Source organism: Enoplosus armatus, chromosome 17 (genome assembly GCF_043641665.1).
Source record: "Enoplosus armatus isolate fEnoArm2 chromosome 17, fEnoArm2.hap1, whole genome shotgun sequence".
NCBI classification, from domain to species: Eukaryota; Metazoa; Chordata; class Actinopteri; order Centrarchiformes; family Enoplosidae; genus Enoplosus; species Enoplosus armatus.
Genome location: NC_092196.1, coordinates 11530150 through 11547932, shown reverse-complemented (window position 1 = coordinate 11547932; position 17783 = coordinate 11530150). Strand labels below are relative to the sequence as shown.

At 36.8% G+C, this 17783-nt stretch overlaps 1 protein-coding gene across 1 annotated transcript; it reads left to right on the top strand.

Annotated features, from left to right (window-relative positions):
* Window positions 1–5363: 5363 nt before the first annotated feature.
* LOC139299902 (nuclear GTPase SLIP-GC-like) lies at window positions 5364–15503 on the top strand. Its single transcript, XM_070922851.1, has 23 exons — window positions 5364–5439; window positions 6006–6118; window positions 6200–6232; window positions 6333–6386; window positions 6764–6797; window positions 6968–7048; window positions 7446–7539; window positions 8506–8722; window positions 8856–9077; window positions 10671–10877; window positions 11004–11179; window positions 12101–12188; window positions 12278–12365; window positions 12550–12671; window positions 13048–13221; window positions 13321–13475; window positions 13652–13769; window positions 14108–14216; window positions 14306–14439; window positions 14787–14868; window positions 15010–15091; window positions 15174–15226; window positions 15358–15503. Exons 1-22 carry the CDS (start codon window positions 5373–5375, stop codon window positions 15205–15207), a joined length of 2484 nt encoding a protein of 827 aa, XP_070778952.1. The 5' UTR covers window positions 5364–5372; the 3' UTR covers window positions 15208–15226; window positions 15358–15503.
* Window positions 15504–17783: the final 2280 nt, after the last annotated feature.

The following is a 17783-nucleotide window of genomic DNA, read 5'->3' as shown; positions in this document are numbered from 1 at the left end:
GTCTCAGGTGGGGGAGTCCTGGTGACAGTGTGGACAACTTTTGACCCCTGCTGACTCTGCTCTCTCTTCACATACTCTCTTGATCTCTTAAGAAGGCTGTCCAAACTAATGTCCTCCTCCTCCTCTTCCTCCTCACTCTTCCCTTCCCTCTCCACCATCACTTCCTCCACTGCCTTGTAGCCGTTGAGGATGGGGGTCTCGGAGCATGGAGTGGCAGGCCGATCCTTTGTCTGAGGCCCAAATCCAGGGTCCCTGGGAAGTCCAGGAGAGTCGGTGACCAGGGTGTAGCCACTGACTGCTGCAGATTTAGAAACTGGCAGCTTTTCAACCTCTTCACTTGGTGCTTTATGTGTCTGTGCAGAGATAATAAGTAACAATAAAGAATGACTACCTCATGGTATTATATGCCCTTTTTCTCCAAAACTGCAGTGGTTTAAAGCAGTCCATTCATCACTGGCATACAAACAATGAAAAGGAAAATAAATATCAGACAGTCCAGTGTTGTCTCTCAACTAAATGTGAGGTGCCTAAAATGAAAAAGGCACTTGTAAAGTATATTATCCAAATTCAGAATAACCCAATTTGTAAACCTAACCTGGCCCTAGGCTCATCACTTCCATCACGAAAAATCTAAGCAAACCTGAGATTGATCTTAACCAAGACACTTAATGCTTACATGCTATTTCCACACCTATAATCACCTGAAGTTCTTTTACTGACACACTTGAAATGTGTCCAGATCTCTTAATAAATAGCTCAGTCTGAATGCTTGATGTTGGTACAGACACATCACAGAGGCAGTAGTAACAACAAACAGTGACTGGCCAATTACAATTATTCAAAGACAAAATTTCACAACCAGAGCTGATTTACAAGTGGACAATATAGCTTTGGACGTTGAGATGACAAAAAAGGGCCACCTTCAGGTAATAATAGCACAGCCTACCGGAGAAAGTGTTGAGTCAGACAACCTGTATTCAAGTCTGCAAATGTCACGAGAGATTCTGGGACAAGCCTGTAATTCAGTTTTTGTGCTTTATCGTGGGACCGACACACAGACCTATTTCCCATATGGGCATATTTGAGAATTTTCGATGAAGCATGTTTATAGAAAGATACAAATAAAGTGGCTTGTTTGTTGTATGACTGTCATAGCATATTAACTAACATTTCCATGTAATGGACTGATGGACTAACTTTTTAATTTCAATGCACACTGTTAAGCCTACACAATATCATATTGATTTCCCAAACTTATATTTCTTTTTCCACTGGATCCTGATCCAGACCACACAGGCATGTGACCAGGACAATACCGTGCTCCTGACCTGAGCTTGTTCCAGTATGTCCTGAACCCGGGCCAAAAGGTTGTTCCTCTGCTGGTTCTGCCTGTTCACCTCCAGCTGGACTGCCCTCCGTCTGTGGTCACATATCTCACTGCGCTGCTCAGCACTCAACTGGAAAAAGAAAATACAGACTCTTTAACACTGATTCAAAAAATGTAAAACCTTTTGAGCTCCAATTTAACTTTCTGCGTCATCAGGCTCAAGCAATAACACATGAGAAAAGATAAGTCAAGAACTCTTTGTTTCCAATTCACAAAATGTATGTTGATTGTTTGTGATTTATTTTCAGTTATTCCACTATATGTTTGTGTGTCCTTTGTTTGAGTGGCAGAGAAATCTTCAGCCTCACCCTGGCCTCTCCATCATGTGGCTATCCCTGAAAACTCATAACATCCTCCTCATTGTAACTGAATAGAGTAAGCAATGCTTTCTGTTACTATGCATAGCAAACACGCAGCCATAGCGGGACAGTGACAGATATACAGACTCTCTAGGGAAACCAAACAAACATTTTGTAATTATTGCTCTTGCTCTGGATATCAAGCCACTTGCAAACCTCTTAAAAACTACTTTTGATTAAGAAAGTTTAGAAACTTTAATTGGTTTAGCTACATCTTGTGTTGTCCCTTCAGCATGAGTTCTTGTGTCTGTTTATTTTCTTCCTTACCAGAGGCGAAAGTACAGCTCTTCCATGGAAGCGGATGACAGAGCGAGCCTTTAGGGACCAATGTGGCTCACATGTATTCTCCTTGAATTTCCCCTCCTGAGCCGGATCATTTGGCACAGCTCACCAAGAAGAGCCGGCTCTTTCGGCTCCCAAGCGGCTCTTCATTTTACCACTTATACCTTTTATAATTCAGCCAAATTTTGCGCTGTTTTGACTTATGATTTGTATGTGTACACATATATCACTTAAATTATTCAATACATCCTTTGTACTGAAGTATTCAAAAGTAAAAATTACATTTTCTAATATTGTAGGAAAGCTCCACTGGTTAGGAAATTTGCAAACAATATGGGGTGTCTTGTCAGGACAGGGATATGCTGTAAATGGTTTATTTCTGAAGCAGGCACTTTAAAGGCAGATGCACAGGCACTTAAGAGAAATCGCTACAGTAGCGATTTATACTTCAACTCCACTATATTTCAGAGGGGAATATTGTACTTCACACTCCAGCACATTTATCAGACTTTTCAGATTAAGATTAGGGTAAAAACACATGATATACTCTTAAAATGCAATGCAAGATTTTCTGCACAACGAGTAACCAGTACTTTTACTTTTGATGCATTAAGTACGTGAGGTAAGTGAAGTTTTGTTTCCTAACAGGTGGAAGTTAAGTTTCGTGTAGTAACAGGTAATGGAATGGGTAAAGTTCTTGTCCAATGGACTGAGCCTCAATTTGAATGTGTGGTCACTTAGCAACAAACACACCTACTTTGTTTAATTTAAGTACACATTTTAAGTGATCTTGCTGAAGCTGATTTGTGGGCAAAGGGGAGAGTCGGCGGGCGAGAGGTGGAGACCCTGTAAAACAACGAGCTCAGGTTAAATCAAGCACCAGAGGAGTCAAGTTCCTGCACTGAAGAGGAACAAACAAAATGTAAGTACACAGATGTCAGTGCATTACATTCACAACTGAATTTATTATTGAGACACTAAGTTAAACAGTAAGATGATATGTAAAAGCCTACTGTGCTTTTCTTCACTATTTTGTGCTTTTCCTTGTTGGTTCATTTCATACTTCAACTCCACTATATTTCAGAGGGGAATATTGTACTTCACACTCCAGCACATTTATCAGACTTTTCAGATGAAGATTAGGGTAAAAACACATGATATACTCTTAAAATGCAATGCAAGATTTTCTGCAGAATGAGTAACCAGTACTTTTACTTTTGATGCATTAAGTACATTTTGCTGATGATACTTATGATATATGATACGGTAAGGTAAGGTAAGTTTCGTTTCCTAACAGGCGGAAGTTAAGTTTCGTTTACTAACAGGTAATGGAATGGGTAAAGTTCTTGTCCAATGGACTGAGCCTCAATTTGAATGTGTGGTCACTTAGCAACAAACACACCTACTTTGTTTAATTTAAGTACACATTTGAATTGATCTTGCTGAAGCTGATTTGTGGGCAGAGGGGAGAGTCCGCGGGCGAGAGGTGGAGACCTTGTAAAACAACGAGCTCAGGTCAGATGAAGCACCAGTCCTTGTTGATTCATTTTGTAAAACTACAATTTACTAATAAATCTGTAAAACTAAATATACTGCAAATCTTTTTTTGATCTGCTGTACATTTGCAGTGACACAACTTTTCCTGTTGTCGGTGTAATATAAAATGTTTTATCAAGATAATCCATCTATCAGGGCTTGATTTCTATCACAATTGTCTGCTCTCAACAGTTGTTTTAAAGAGTGAAAAAGTGTTTGTCTGCAATAGGCCCTTTTAATCGTGAATATTCCAACAGGAGTATGCAAGTCACCAGATATGTCAGAGTAGCTATCATCTTAATGTTAATATTTATATATGTGACAACGCCACCCTGGGAATTTCACCCAGAGAATAATCATTCACTTTACAGATTCTTATAATAAGATAAGCAGAGACATGAGTTTCCAGTTTAAAATTGATGGTCCTTTATTTAGAAAAAATTGAGTTGGGGCGTTAATAATCAGGTCCAAAAGTGTGGTCAGTTAAAAGACAGTTTATTTCAAAAAAAAAAAGAAAAGATATTTTAAAATCCTCTAAAACATACCACCATACTAAGTCGTTACCAGTACAGGCAGGGGTGTCAGGGAAACCTACAGGAGTGAGGGGAAGGGGAGTCACCACCACCAAGGAGGGGAGAGGATCACACACACTGCAAAGCAACAAAAAGGGCACGTTAGAATACACAGCAAATTAATAATGCAATAAATATCTACACTATGTATTAAAAGAAAGGGCACAGCAATTTGAGATAGCATGCAACCAAAAGAAACCAGAGAGGGGGAACCCTCCACCTAGTGACTCACCACCTGTAGGCACAAAACAGCCAACAAGTACTGGAAACTAACAAAAACCCCAAAATGTTACAAATTCCCAACCAAGACAGCTCACAGATATTGGTTTCTATAAAGAAAAAAAAAAGAAACAAAAGAAAACAACAATTACCTCCTCACAACATACAACCCCTACTTAACTTAAATGCAGGGGGAAAATCAATAAATCCAGGAAGCAAACTAAAGAAAACCACAGATCACAAATTCATATTAAAGAAACAAAGTAACAAAATCAGGTAACTGAGAATATCCAAAGAAAATTAAGGGACAAAAACAGCAATTGCCCAAACTCCTCCTTTGCACATATAGCATCTAGGTCAGGCAGGGGCCGACATCTTTTTCCTGTTCCTTATTGAGCATCAGTCCTCCAGACAATCATGAGGCCAGGGGAGCGAGGCAAGCCTGCTGCAATTTGCTCGCACTCACATTTAAAAAGGGAGCTGGCAATTAGTCGCACCTGGTTGTTGCGTATCAGGGTGATTGAAAGGTGTGGCTAAACCGGGAAGGGGAGGGAAAACCGCTACCTATCACATATACAATAAAAAAAAAAAGTAAGGAATTTGCAACTTGTCCAGACAAGATGCTCTGCAGCTTTGATTTCACAACTTAGTCAGAGTACAGAAGACAAGAGAGGAAGAGCATTGAAGTGCTTGTTGGAGGCAAAGTCCAGTGCTGCATTTGTGACCCACTTTTTTAAAGTTTGAGCCTACAGCAGATAACAATAACATAAAACTGAGAAAAGAGAGCAGCTACAAAGTCTGTATGAAGTGTGCAGACAGATAAGTAAACAGAAGAGCACAAAGAAATTACAGCTGGTCAGTTATTTGTATTGTAATTCCACTTCTTGAGTCTGCCATTATCAGTTTCATAACCCCTTCTTTTTCTTCAACAGAATTTAATTGATCATACCTGTCAACAGTAATGATTGATTAAAAGATTGTGATTATTTGTTTTCCTTCCAGTTGCTGTTCTTGATCATGGATGATTTTGTTCGTAACAAATTAATTGACTGGCGTCTCAGTCAGCTCATAGACACATTTGAAGGTAAAGTATTGCCATACTCATTTGTTGGGCACAGATATTATATAATATTGGAATGACCTACCAATACTGAAACATGTAATCATCTACTAATACAGACATAAGAAATGCAACATTGTTCTGCAGTACAATGCTGACATATCCTTGACAGACAGTTTTAAGAAAATTGGAGAGATCAGTGTTAAATCCTGGCAATTCTTGTTTGTGTTCAATTTAAGGTAAAAACCTTGTCCATTTTCTTACAATTAGAAGGAACATTTAATTAACTTGAGAGCAACTGCTGTTCATTAGCATCCTGAGGGTTATTGAGATGAGGATCTCAGCTCAAGCAGCACTGAAATCAAGACTGAAAAGTGACAGATAGTTCAAATACAATCAAATCAATATGCATTCAGCTCATACAAACACGATATTAGCTCTGTGAGGCTGTAGTGCTCATAGAAATATAAAATTAACAGCTGTGAACACACCTATTTCACTCTTGTATAAAATAGATTCCTGCAGAAATTTGAAAATAATATTCAATATTGTATGACTAAGATTCAGCTGAATATTTTTCTTAATTACAGATCATGGCATTGTAGAGGAAAGTTTTTGCTCCCTTGATGATCAAGATATCACTGACTTGATCCCAAAAGTGGGACCAAGGGTAATATTCAAGAAGAAACTTGCATTGTTAAAGGTAATGTTCTGCACTGTAGATTTACACAGATAATTTACGCAAATACTGTATTTGGTCTCACGAATATCCCTTGAAGAAAACACAGAACAAAACACAACAAATCAGGAAACAGTTGTTTTTTTCAGTTTCACACAATTAAGTATCATCTAAGGCATTTATTGCAATCTTACACATTATGTTTTCGATGTCTGCTCACATGGCACTGCACTTACAGTGTAAGTTTTATCTGCAGGGTCAACAGAACCATGAAGAAGCTGATTCTGCTCAGGTAAGGATCACATTGAATTTCATAGGCATGTAATCAGTGAATGTGCCTCCATTGTTCATTAATATGCATTTGAGGCACTCAAGTGTCCTGAGACAAAGTCATCTTTGACTGAAGAATTGTCTCATTGTATCACAGTGTTGTTGACTGAGGGAAAAAAGCATGCTGCTGTGATCACTTGTTAGCCCTTTTCTGGACTCCACTTCCCAGGATTTTGCCAGGCTCATTCTAGATTGGATGACAACATAAATGCAAATAACGCTGAGTGAATTATAAAGATTTGTGTTCAAGCCTGTCGATCTTTAGAGGACAAAGCCTGTGTGAAAATAATTTCTTCATCGAACACTGTTTTAAATTCAAATATTCATGTTCATGCTCAGGTTTTTCCGTCCACCAGTGACACAAGTGATAAAGGTGAGATACACAGTATTTTACTGATTACATGTGATGTAAATTTAAGTTTTTATGGCAATAATATTTTGCTTTAATTAACTATGTTGAGACCAGGTTTTAATATTGTGAGAGGCACAAGCAACAAACTTTTCATTTGGGCTTCTTTCTTTACTTACTAAAAATCCAATAAGGAAAGAGAAAGTTGGATCCTCAGGGCGAGTCCAGCAAATTTCAATCACCACCTAGAAAACGACGACGTGACAGTATACCAGGTATTTAGATTATTTTCTAAACAATGGCAACCTACAACCTAGGGTTAAAACTTATACTACTATACTACTTGTATAGCAAATGTCTGTTTTTTTATCTTGGCCACAGAAGATACTCCCTCATTGGTCTATTAAAATCAGAACACCTCAGCAGCATGCATGTTACGTATGCCATGACTGTATATTAAACCGCAGGTATTCATAGCAACAATACATATGGTTCTGGTACTAACTACTAACTGTCTTTTAACTGGATGATGTTTTAAACCCAGACAACCTTTTTATCATGTTGTAACCTGCCATAGTATAATCCTGATGATCAGTCTGAGGTATTTTAAATTGACCTCATTTCTGCTTACTGGATGCACTGATGAATAGTTCTTTATTTTCACTCTGACAGACAACAGCATTCTGTCTGAAGTGAAAACTATCATGGCAAGGGTCCTTGATGAACTATTTAAGCAAAACAACAAAAAGCTCAATGCTTTCCTGAAGTAAGTATTACATTTTTCATATTCCATATTCTTCCATATTCTTTGTTGTATGGGCCAGTTTCACAAAGAGATTTTAGACTGCTCTTTAGTGTTGAGTCTGATGTTTGTTCTCAGATTTGTGTCTTCCCATTGACTTCATAGGCAATTGTATCGCCTTTACAAATTTGCCTCGGTTTCAGTCAAAACACACCATTAAATTTAGGGACCGGTTGCACCAGTAAGAAGCAGGTCCTTTGTTGTTAGTAACCACAACCAAAAGCTACATATCCTGTTTGCTACATTACTTGCATAAGGCTGAAAGGTTTTAATGATGTCAACAGAGGAATTGTCTGGACAGCTGTCAATCACTGCATCTAGAAAAGAGAGTTGTGCAGGGTTGGTGGCTTTTAGTAAGATTAAGTCACATTTTACTTAATCTTAGATAAGATTAAGATATGGAGTAACATTAGCATTAGCGTCGCCTGACAAATTTAAGTCTAATATTCACTCTCCTAGCTCTGTTTCTGATGACACCCAAATCCTGAGGGAAACATCTGGCTCTTTAGCTGTGAAATGCCCCAAGTTCACCAGCTAGTTGCCAACTTTTTGTCTGTCTGCTATTTTGTGGTGGGCATGTACTGCAGTGATTTATCAGAGCTTTTTCTCTGAAATCAGCTGCCTGCTGTGTCCAAGCTGCGTGCCAAAAAACCAAAACAATTAAAAGAGTTAAAGATGGTATAAAGCTCTGTGGAGCTGAAGGGAAGTGCAAATTCAGGTGATAATTGTGTGGGGTGTCATCTCTGTTAGGGACCCCTTTCACTTACAAGTAGTCATGAGAACACTTGTTGATATAAAAATGTAGCCGCTTTGAATTATGCTTTAGTAGGCTGTTCATCGGACGTTTTTCCTGATGTTGGCACGTTCTTTCAGTGTTTATTTAATTTCCAAATAATCACCATCAACCCATTTTAAACTCTTCTACAACAGGGATAAAATCAGTGATTTGGAGACAGACAAGAGGGAGCTGGTCGGTGTCTTTGGTAAAACTGGGGCTGGAAAGAGCTCTTTGATAAATGCCGTCATTGGAGAGAAGAAGCTCTTGCCCTCTGGAAGTGTCAGTGCATGTACCTCAGTCATGATTAAAGTGGAGGCTAACATGAAGAACTCAAAGTATGAGACAGACATTGAGTTCATTACAAAAGAGGTAAAATTAGCTGAATATGTTTATGTTTACTTGAAGCTATTTGAAAAGATATGAAGTTTCAAAATTATAGTTGCTGTTTACATTACATGCCATTTACTTAAACAAAGTTTAACGTAATTATTTTACTTTTTAGGAGTGGAGAGACGAGTTGTGGTCCTCGATTAATTTCCTTAGGGATAATACAGATCAGGAAAACCAAGATGTTGATGATTATCAGGATACTGTTGAAAAGCTGTCAGCGCTGTATGGAGACGAATGGAAAAGTGAATCCCCTGAAAATCTCATGGATAACAAATATTTTAAAGAAATTCCAGAATTTCTACTTTCCAAGAGGAAAATTCTGACATGCGAATCAGTAAGTAAGAGGAAAATAATCTCTCTCTGTCTCTCTCTCTCTCATATATACGGTATATCTAGATATATATCCCTTCATTGAAAGCATTTCTGCCTGTCTGACAGAATTAAGTGTTATGAATTTACAATTATTGAGGTTTATGTGATACATACTTACTGCCTAGCCATTCCAGGTTGGTTTAGTTCAACTGTGTTTTTCATTTCCAACAAAAATTAAAATCATTACATAAAGAATACTTATACTTGGTCCACTTGTCCTCAGTATCTTCAATGCCGTATCACATTTATCCTTCATAGGAATATCATTGAGAACATTGTCTACCAGTAACTTAATTAATATATATAACTGCTTGACAAACTCCGGTCAGGATTTTGCTTCCATCATTGTACCCAAACAGTGACAATGTAATTTAGGACCTGTCACCAAGCTCTCTGGTACTTCCCTGAACTTGTTCTAGCTCTACATGCAGGACAGTAATTTTATCTCAATTGGCAACCTTACTACCAGTCAGGTCAGGCCACTGAGATTACCACAAGGATCAGTACTTGGCCCCCTTCTGTTCAGTCTATTCATGGTCCCCCCATGCTCACCTTTGGAAAGTATCAACATCAATTTCCACACTTATGCTGACAACACTCAAATCTACATTGGATGGCTGTGGTCCCATTGACTCACTTTGTCAGTGCATTAAACAAATGAATGGCTCTTGCTAAATAAAGACAGAACTGAGGTGACTGTTTTTGGTCCCCATAATAAAAGACATACACGCCTTATATTGCACACCCTGACTCTCTATCTTTAAAAACCGTGAGACATGTCAGAAATGTAGGTGTTGTGTTGGACCTGGATTTAGTAGTAACTTCCAATCAATTACACTGTCAGCCTTTTATTATCTAAAAGATATTGCTAGAGTAAAAGAACTCCACACAGATCTTGAAAAGCTTATCTATACATTCATCTCAAGCAGGTTCAACTATTGCAAAAGTCCTTTCTCAGTCGTCTCCACCCAAAAGCACATATGCAACTAAAACTTGATGAGAATGAGTTTTATGAAAAACAAAATAATATGAAGACATTGCATCTATTCTCTGCACTGGTTACCAGTTAGTCTTTCTATTGTTTTTAAAATATTACCACTTACGGGGTTAGGACCTAATTATGTTTCTTCCGTGCTTTATCCATATGAACCTACAAGAACACGTAGATCATCAGACTGGGGTCTGCTGATTGTCAATGGTCAACACAAAACACAGAGAAGTGGCATTATGCTACGATGATAAACATACTTGCAATAACCTCCCGGATAGTCTTAGTCACTGTCAAAATCTGATCATTTTAAAATCCAAACTTAAAACCTAACTGTTCACTAATGCCCAAAATTGAACTTTTGTCTCCACTTCGGGTTTACTATTTATTAATCTGACTTTTTGCCTTTGTTGTTACCTTAAACGATAGAGTTTATTAAATGCTCCTCTTTTTTATCTTCACCTGTTCTAATTTTATCCTCTTCTACAATTTTTAAAGCAGTTTGAATGTGCATATAAATAAAATTCCTTTTGCGTTGTCTTAATTTAATTCTATTATTTATTGCAGGCTGAAGAGTTGTCTGCAAAATTAGTCAAATACACAAGAAGTGACTCAAAAGACAGAAAAGATAAAGATGTTAAGAGGTGGTATTGGCCACTAGTGAAGTGTGTGACTGTCAGGGTGCCTGGAAATGATCTTCTCCAGCATGTCACACTTGTGGATCTTCCTGGAAATGGGGACTGTAACAAGAACAGAGATAAAATGTGGAAAGAGGTAATTTATTTGCATGTAATGCTGCTTCTTATGTATCACTGCGTTATCCAGAACCAGTAACATCATGTAATTACAAAGTACTGATAATTTATTATTCATAATTAACTTGCGATTATGTCCCTTCAGTTTGTTGGAAGTTGTTCTACTGTGTGGATTGTGACTGACATTAATCGAGCAGCAGCAGAGAAAGAACCCTGGGAGATCCTGGAAGATGCCAGTAGCCTTATGGGAAATGGTGGCCAGTGTCAGCAGATTCACTTTATCTGCACCAAGTCTGATCATATTGAAGATTTGGATGATCCGTAAGTGAACCCTGTTTCCATGATCATAACAGTATCCAGGTTTCTGATTGTCTGCAAGCAGGTGTGTCTTGATCCCTCAACATCTCAGCCATTCATTTCTATACCGACTTTGTTGCCTCAACACATTTTGTTCTCTGGCTGCCTGAACTATGCTGGATTCAGCTTCTCCATCTGTTCACTTGTAATGGAAAGCAAGAGCAAGAATACAATTTATGATCTGCATTGTATTACTGAAGTCAGACTTTTCCTTTATTTCAGCTTGTTTATAATCATTACATTACTTCATTTGCTATCGTATTTCTTGATTTACTGACCAACTACTATGTAACTTGAGTTGATGACACACCTGTGAGAACGACAGAGAATGATCATAAACCTGGATCAGGTGTTTACATGCCATTGTAGCCTGGTTCTTATCAGAGCTAGATTATCCAGGTTTCTGAAACAAGGATATGGTCATGGAAAAAAAACACTCATAACCAGAATACTGCGAATGCAACCACACTCTATTTATTGATTTTTGATTGTACTGTTTTTGTATTTGCTTGTGTTTTCTACATTTGCAGCTGTAACATTATATTTTATGGGCCCCAAAGCTTCCTTAGAAAGGAACTGATATTTAACTGTAAATTCCTAAGAAGTGAAGCAACATGTAGTTTATGTTTTTATGTAATTTTGTGCTATTATATGGAAATGGAGATACTGTTCAATAGGTGCACTTCTAGTTAATTAATTCCAGTTAATTGTTACTTAGAGAGTCTTACCCTTTTCGATATAAATGGTGGAATCATTAGTTACAGGTTCAACAAAAAACAATTCTGACTTTTATTCTAAGATGAGAGAAGAGTCTATGCAAAAATGTTGGAATTTCAGCTCCAAATATTGTATGAGGTACCACTTGATTCAGATCTTTTCTTATAGTTCAGCAGTTCCTGCTCTGATATTTAAAAGAAACATGCAAGCCAAGGAAAAGGTGGGAAAGAAATTCAAAACCCTAAAAGAGGTTAAGGTGAGTTTTATACACTGACAGAAAGTCCAACACAAAGATTGTGTACAACTTTAAGACTGCCTTAAAATAATTCACAACGTTTTTTTCAGAAACATTTCAGCGATGGCTGTTTGGAAGTGTTCACAGTGAGCTCCAAAGAGTTTGTGAAGAAAAAACATCTAAACCCAGATGAAACTGGTAGGTGAAGTCTCCATATATGTGCACTGTGGATAACAGAAAATGTATAGCCCCAATACATATTTTGTTTTAGTTTAATTAAACCACTTTAATTCAAACAAGAACGACTAATTGGATTATGACATTTACATTTCAGTATGTAATATGTATGTAAATATGTAAGATGCAAACCAATGTTTTACAGAAATACCCAAACTTCAGAAGTTTCTGCAAAAACTCAATGACTGTCACTCAGAGACATTAAACTATGTGTCTGGAGCTCATGGGATTCTCTCTCTGATTCAAGGGGCCGGCTGTGGAGAAATGGTAAGATCAAGTAATAAAACCTATTTCATTGTCTTTAACTGTCAAAATTATCATTAATATTGAAGATATATAATATATAGGAAATAATAATATTCATCGCAAATAAGTAAGCTGAAGTAAATCAAGCTCTATTTCAAATCAAGTCTATGTGAAGTACATTTTCGCCATCAAGGTTGTTGATTGCCTTTATTTTTGTTGTTTCAGAGAGGCTGCATAAATGCAGTAATTAAAGAGTTGTTGTATTCCAGTTCAACAGAATTTCATAAATAAATACATAAAGAAACAATACATACTGTCTTGAAAGAAAAACCAATCCGGGAGCAGTATACAGTAGTTTCATTGCTTTAAATACTGAATGTGTTGTGTTTGATTTCAGGCTGGCATAAAAGCAGATGTGTGCACATACCTTGAAGAAAACATGAGGCATGAACTTGATAAAGTCAGAAAACCCATGGAAGAGGCTTACAAGACATTTGAAAAATGCCTTACTGAGGGGGTTGAAAAATCAAAAGATTCATATGAAAGAGTCTTGAATTCCATCTTGTATCCTGTATGTATTTTAATTATAATTATATCAAAACAACTGATTTTGCTCTTGATATGATTACGTTAACCTTCTTTACATTTTTTCTGTTTTTGTTTTTTTTAGTCCCAGAAAAAGATAGGTTTCCACAGGACATTGAGGTGTGTAGTTCAGAACAGTGGCAAATACAAACCAAAAATCAGGAAACAAATAAACCTCAATATGAAGTTAGCTTCATCCCTGACTGACAGCATTGATGAGGAATTCAAGAAGACCTTCCCGTAAGAAATGACTTAATGAGGACATAAAACCCTTTGTTGGCCCATTTCAAAAGCTATGGAGAATGTCTAGAATTAACAAATTCTACATTATACAGAACAAATTATGTAATATAATACATGCTAATACAAACTTGTCAATGCCTTTATGAACATTTCAATGTGTTAACATGTTTCAGAAATGAAGGAATTTGTGGACCTTTTAACGGGGTCATCAATACGTTTTCACTTGACACAAAGAGGCTGATTCAAAAGTGCAAAGACGTCGAACTGCAGCTGATATTTCTCGAGACAGAGGTAAAAGATGAAATAGTACCATCCTTTCCATTAGTCCATTATCAAACTGTTTGTCCAAATCAACCCAAACATCAAGTTTGTGACTGAGGACTGGAAGGAAGATTTAAGCACAAAAAATATATATTTTGAGCTATTAACATATTCATATACACTGTATGTGAAGAGCACTATCAATACAGTAATGTTATTAGCAATGCAGATAAAAACTCTTAACACCACAGGTTGTGCTTTCAAAAACAAGATAAGACATAAAAAAAAGACATAGATTAGGCATATTTGTATTACCTTGATTTTATTGAAAAAATATAATGATCTGTACTTTATTTTCTCTCTCTAAGGAAAAGAAAATTAAGACAACACTCAACAGAAAGATACGGGAGCGTAAGAAAACAATCTACAGCAGTCTGACGATGACAGTTGAGGAAGCCATGCAAGAATGCTATGAAAGTAAGATAGAAGATCTTGACAACCTGACACTATAATAATACACATTTACATTTATCATGATTGTGCTGACATTTTCTGTTTTATTGTAGAAGCAAAAACATTTAGAGGAAAGGGCTCACAGGACAAAATGAGGGACACTATTGAGACGCACGTATATGATTCAAAGAACACCATGTTTGAGAAGGCTAAAGATGCTATGTTGAGCCAGCTGAGACGCTTGAAGGTTTGTCACATTTTATGATACATTATACGATCATATGGTAAAACATTCTGTGCTGCACGTCTTTGTCTTTATCCCTGATCCTGGGTCATCATTTACATGAAGGCTTTTTCTATATTCAAGTGGAATGTGCATCATTTTGAAAGCTGTTATTGCTATAAAATATAAAAATATATATTGTTATTAATGTAAGACAGAAACATGCTTATGTAGCTATTAATCCTTCTGTCCAGTCTGAGCAGCCCTCTAAACACTTAATTGTTGGACATGTGGGATTCAGTTAATCTACACAATAGTACACTATGTATTTGTGTGAGTGAAAACTGATAAAGATTTTCATGCTGAATTAGGAGGAAATCCTGGAGGAACTGGAGAAAACAATGCAGAAATCAATCGAGCTGTCACTCAAGACAGATGATGTCTCAATCCCAGGTAAAGGGAACATATAAAAAAAACAAATGATAATCATTAAAGATACTGTAAAAGCTTTCTGAAATGAATTAGTCAACACATTTCTAATAGTGTAAAGGAATACTGCACTCATTGTAAACAATGTGTTTTTTGTTTTTTTAGATGTTGCAAGCGAGCTTGAGCAGGTGAAGAAATATTACAATGAACTGAAGAAAAGCCCAGATGAAGAAACGTCACTGATTTGGTAAAACTTGTTAAAATGTCGACACAATTCCCTGATTATGAGCTATTGTCAAGAATGCTAACAATGCTTTTAATTACGCTAGCGATGATCCACCCGGCCCAGCAGCTGCACCATGACAGTCCCTGACTTGTGCAGGTACGTTTTAAATGAAACTAATGATGCAAACTGAGCATTCAAAAACATGATAGGATAGATGTTATGACAGCCCTACTGTTTGTCTTTACTGTTCACAACCTCGCTGTTTATCTCTCTGGTGGACGTTTCAGGTTTGCTCGGTGGAGAGAAACGGCAGAGATTCCCCACTGACGGTCCCTGTAGGCACGCTGATAGGAGACGAGAAGTCTCAACCATTTTTGTCAAGCTGTTATCCCTGTACTCTTTGAGTTTTGTTTTGATATGTACTTTGAGTTTGCTTGTTGTGAGTTCCATGTAGATCGATTTTAGATCCTTTTTGGTAAGCCATTTTGCCTTTAATTGATTAAATTACTCACTGTTGTTGTGCTGTTCACTTCAATCTGAGCAGGACTGCTTTTAAACATGCTCTTTAAATGAACTTGATTTGATTTAAGATGTGTGTGGTTGGGGGGGGGTTCAAACCAGGAACGTTGTGGTTTTCATGGTAGAGGTCTTAGCCACTAGGTCACTATGATGTCCCAGACACCTTTTGTTTTTAATGATGTAACAGTTTTTTTCTTGTTCTTGAATACATTATCATGTTTTTTGTCAATGTTTTAATTTTATGAGATGATTGGGTGATTGGGATGGGGGAGTTGCAGTTTCAATGATTTTGAGTGTCTAGATTAAACCTTGAACATTGATTACAGGTACTGTAGGTTGGATTTGATCTGATTTGATAGATAATAGACTAGAATAGACAGGTTTTTCAAAGAATGGTCTTAAATTGCTATTCTTTTCTTTCATATTCAAGGACAAAAGTGTTGCTTACTGCAAAATAATGGTTTTTGTGTGTTCATATATAATAGAGTCGTAGTATAGTAGTAAACCAGTGGCTTACACTCAGTTATTTACCTAACAATTGTTTTGTTTTAATCTACATTGATTCCAAATGCATACAAATATTTGATATGGTATATGTCCAATTAACCTCAATAAAGTTCACTATTAAGTGAAAGTGCCACATGTAGTTTGGCTTCTTTATCGTTTCTGTTGTTGTAAAATGATCCGACAGCCACTCTTGGTTCTCCCATCAGTTTCTATTGTAAGATAAACAAATGTTTTTCAAACATTGTACTTGTCCAAATCTTACTACTTAGAACTCTTAAAAGCTTCCCTGACACAAATCTACATTACAGTACCAAAGTATTTTTAGCAACACACACTACGTCTGTTATTTATTTGGTGCCCAAGTAGTTGTTGTAAATATGTTTTAAATTTGTGCCAGTCTTTTGGATTTTAAGTACACTGAGAATGGCTGATGCCTTAGAGGCCCAAAAATATGATTAAATGATATTACTGTCAACAGCACTGTATCATGAGATGTTTAACTGCCATTTACTCCCTTGCGTGACTTGTTGAGTCAAAGCAGTTTCACTTTAAATATCGCTCCATTTCATCAAAATCAGAGTCCAGACAATTCAAATACTTGCAGAATTTATTCTGGTCATAAAAAAACATGACAATTTGGCGTTTCAATAAAAAAAAAAGAAAGAGTACAGCAATGTTGGTAAACAACATCAACACAATGAACACGACTGACGCAGAAGTATAAAGTCAATGTGGTATCGCAGTGAACGAGTGGGTGTACCAATTCATTACCATGTGGTTAGATAATATGTTCACGTAAGTATTCTTTTATTCAGAGTCTGACCTCTTATTCCTGACATGGGCAGTGGGAAATAAGGGAAAGGTTTAGAGAATTTGGCATGTATTTTATATGGTGTTCACAATTTACTTTTACTCTCTCACTAAGTGTTATGTGAAGCTACATTAATGTAGCACGCCAGTGTGTAAACAAATACATTTAGATTTTTTTTTTTATTTGGCACTGATTTAAGCCAAATGTTGAAACACACTGAAAAGAGTACTGTAAACTCAGCACCATTAAATAAAGAAACAAAGCACAACCAGGTACTCAAAGCCCTTGAACAAAAACCTCCAATAACTGAATTATACACTTAAATCCTCTGTATATTCATGGCAACTACATTATATGACTGTCAGTATGAAACTGACTTTGTAAATTCACTTACAGCTATTAGCACTAGATGTTTATGAACACAATGGGTAAATATATGCATGCTTAAATATTACAGATAGCGAAGGCATAGTTCTTTAGGTACAGATAAAACATTTTGACTTATTTCCCTTTAACTCTGACCTTCTTCGAGCTTACATTTAAGTACAGATACGTCTTTAAAAAATTGTAAGATGTACCTACCCAATCATTAAATACTCCACACAAAGTATCAAGCTACATATGAGTTTTGTGTGTAACAATCAGTTGTTGCCACTAAAAACTATTTCAGCAAGCTACAACAGTCAAAAACAATGGCATTGTGATGGTGTATATCAGTGAGCGTGGTAGTGAATACAATCCTTTGAATTGAATTTCAGAAGGTAGACTGAAGACAATCGTGTTATTAGCAGCGCTGACTGGAGTTTCAGTGGCACAAGTTTTGTATTAAAATACTAAAAATTCAAGTTCACAGGTCAGGGGATGTTGAGTCACTCG

Excerpts from the sequence above, each read along its gene's own strand:
- LOC139299902 (XM_070922851.1), top strand. The coding sequence starts at position 5,373 with ATGGATGATTTTGTTCGTAACAAATTAATTGACTGGCGTCTCAGTCAG. Across the intron at positions 11,180-12,100 it reads ATTGAAGATTTGGATGATCC|TTCAGCAGTTCCTGCTCTGA; the intron begins GTAAGTGAACCC and ends CTTTTCTTATAG. Across the intron at positions 14,217-14,305 it reads CATGCAAGAATGCTATGAAA|AAGCAAAAACATTTAGAGGA; the intron begins GTAAGATAGAAG and ends GTTTTATTGTAG.